General features: G+C 36.0%; 1 protein-coding gene across 2 annotated transcripts; it reads left to right on the top strand.

Annotated features, from left to right (window-relative positions):
• Positions 1-757: 757 nt before the first annotated feature.
• On the top strand, positions 758-2,424 carry LOC108479897 (peroxisomal and mitochondrial division factor 2-like). Of its 2 annotated transcripts, none has more exons than XM_017782748.2 (2): positions 758-904; positions 1,122-2,424. In XM_017782748.2, the coding sequence occupies exon 2, from the start codon at positions 1,143-1,145 to the stop codon at positions 2,019-2,021; it is 879 nt and encodes a 292-aa protein (XP_017638237.1). In that variant the 5' UTR covers positions 758-904; positions 1,122-1,142; the 3' UTR covers positions 2,022-2,424. The 2 variants fall into 2 exon arrangements, with proteins under 2 accessions (XP_017638237.1, XP_017638236.1); XM_017782747.2 differs by having other exon boundaries at positions 785-964.
• The last annotated feature ends 155 nt before the right edge of the window (positions 2,425-2,579 follow it).

The raw sequence follows: 2,579 nt of genomic DNA, 5'->3' as shown, positions 1-2,579 counted from the left end.
TTACTTATGATGAGTCGAGACTCATAAAGGTATGAATAAATGTTTATAATGATTATGTTGATGATAAATGTTATGTTATATGTGTGTATATATGAGAGTCAAATTTTGAGGCTTTACGATCTTCACCCCCTCATCAGTACAGTCTTATACAATAAAATTCTCAAAATTTAGATTGAATAAGCTCGCAAGTGTGAAACCGAAGAGTTTTGTTGTTGAATGGTTAATAATGCGATCAGAGTTGAGAATGGGGTAACAAGTAAAGATAGTTTTAGAAAGGATATCAGATTTTTTCTGAAGATCATTCGGATTAAACAATATCGCTATTAAAGAAGACGTTAATCTCGACTAATCGACTTATTTAGGTATGACATCTAAAGAACGGGTTAACCAGAATTTATTATGAATTAATTTCTTTACTGAATGGGATAATGTGGGATTATTGATGATTGTAGTAGTCAGTGGTATAATATTTGAATTGTAAAGATATTTTAATGCAGTTGTTATAGTTGAGTATTTAACAACGATCTCCTCTAGGTATTTTATATGTTCTTTTATTCTAAGAAATATATGTAACCTTAAATCATAAACATTAAAACCCTAAACGAATAACAATCAACTAATTTAATTGATAATCTTTAAATAATTTAATGATTAATTTATAATTTTTAAAAATTAAGTGAGTTTACTCGATTAAAAAAAAAAACATTGTTACTTTTACATGGTCCCACGCTCCCCCACTCCTCGCTTTTCATCACTGCCACTGCAAAGTGCCACCTACGTGGCTCCCTTTATTCTTAACCGTTCGTTTGTCCTGGATTCCTTCAATCCACACATGTTCCTTTTATTCCTTCTCATCTGATTATGAAACATACAAAACCCTAAACGAATCATCAGGAAAACAGAGGTGCCGCTTCTTTTGCACTTTCTTTTCCTCACATTTTCATCTTACTTTGTATTAGAGGAGGTAAAACTAAAACATAAAGTTCTCTTTCATTTCTCTTTTCTCAGAAAAATATATATAAAATATATTTGGTGCTCTCTATCTTTGCCACAAAAAGGGTTATCTTTAGGGTTTTCTGTCTTCCTAACATCTAACCTTTTTTGTGTGATTTTCTTCGCAGCCAAACAGCTATTAAGAGCAAATGGCAGATTCGACGGTCATCAACGGCGAAGTGGAGAATCAGATGGCGGACAATTTCTACGACGCTGATGAAGCCAAACTCACTGAACAGGATAGCAAAATTAAAGCGCTTGAAAGTGAGAAGCTGGACCTGAGCAACGAGAACAAAGAGTTGAAGGAGAAGGTGAAAAAGGCGACCTTAGAAATTGATCAACTGCGAAACAAGGAAGAAGAAATCAGGCAAGAAATAGATAACTGGGACGAAGATAAGAAGGTCCTGAAATCAGTTGCCGCGAGATCGGCTGATCTCGAAACCGAGGTTGCGAGGCTTCAACATGATCTGATCACTTCGATGAGTGATGCAGATGAAGCGAACAAGCAGTCGATGGAGTTGAAGAGAGAATTGGAAGAGAAAGGGTTGGAGATTAAGAGATTGGACAAGGAAATCACTGAACTGAAGAAAGAGAAAGTTGAGAACGAGATGAGAGAGAGGGAGTTGGAGAGGAAATTAGGGGTTCTAGAAGTGAGGGAATCGGAGGAGAGGAGCAAAAATGTTAGGATGGAAGAGGAGCTGAGGCAACAGCTGGATGTATTCGAGAATAAAGTTAAGGACCTGGAAGCAGAGGTGGCGAGAACGAGGGTTGAACTGGAGACGACTAAGGAAGAACAACGAGAATCCGAGGAGAGAGCGATGGGCTTCAAGTTAAAGTTGTTGGAATTGAAGGAGGAGGTAGAGAAGAAGGCTGCCGAGGGTATCAATGGGAAATCAAGAGAGATTGTTGAGACTGCTGAGAGTAAAGAGAAAGGGCTAAATGTGCCGCCGCTTGTGGCAGCAGGATCGGCTGCAGCTATCTTTGTTGCGGTTGCTGCGGTGTATCTTTGCTGTAGGAAGCGGTCGTAATTGATGATTACTGGTGCATGATCATCGGGCTTAGGATTTTATTATACGAATAATGAATCTGGGTTCAATTTTTGATAGGTACTGGGATTTTCAATTTTCTGCCCATGAATCTCACTTTCTTCTACTACTATATACTTATGTTGTTTGCTAGTTGGCAATTATAATTTTGAAAACCAGTGTGGCACTTCCATTTAGTTTTTGAAGGAATTTCTGCAGTTTGACTTGATGCCTTAAGGGCACTGTTATGTTTTCTTTGTTTTATTTTGTTATTGTGAATTTGAAGTAGTCCTAATCACCCTTCCTTGCCTTTCGGTTTTTCTGTTTTTGAACTAGCCTTCTGGTTTATTCAGTTGCAATGTTATTTGAATTTTGCATATGGAATATATTTATTAAAATGACAAAATTGTATGATGTTTTTTTTTTATTTAAATTGTATAAATTATTATTGATTTATAGAGAGACAAAAATATTTTCTTGTTTTTGATAATTTTCTATGTTGGGACTCGATTGATATCAAGGATATTATTATAGTAGACATATGTTTGCTTATTTTTCTAA

Source organism: Gossypium arboreum, chromosome 12, assembly GCF_025698485.1.
Source record: "Gossypium arboreum isolate Shixiya-1 chromosome 12, ASM2569848v2, whole genome shotgun sequence".
In the NCBI taxonomy this organism is placed as follows: Eukaryota; Viridiplantae; Streptophyta; class Magnoliopsida; order Malvales; family Malvaceae; genus Gossypium; species Gossypium arboreum.
Note: the sequence above shows the minus strand (reverse complement) of the source record. Positions and strands in the feature narration are given on the sequence as shown.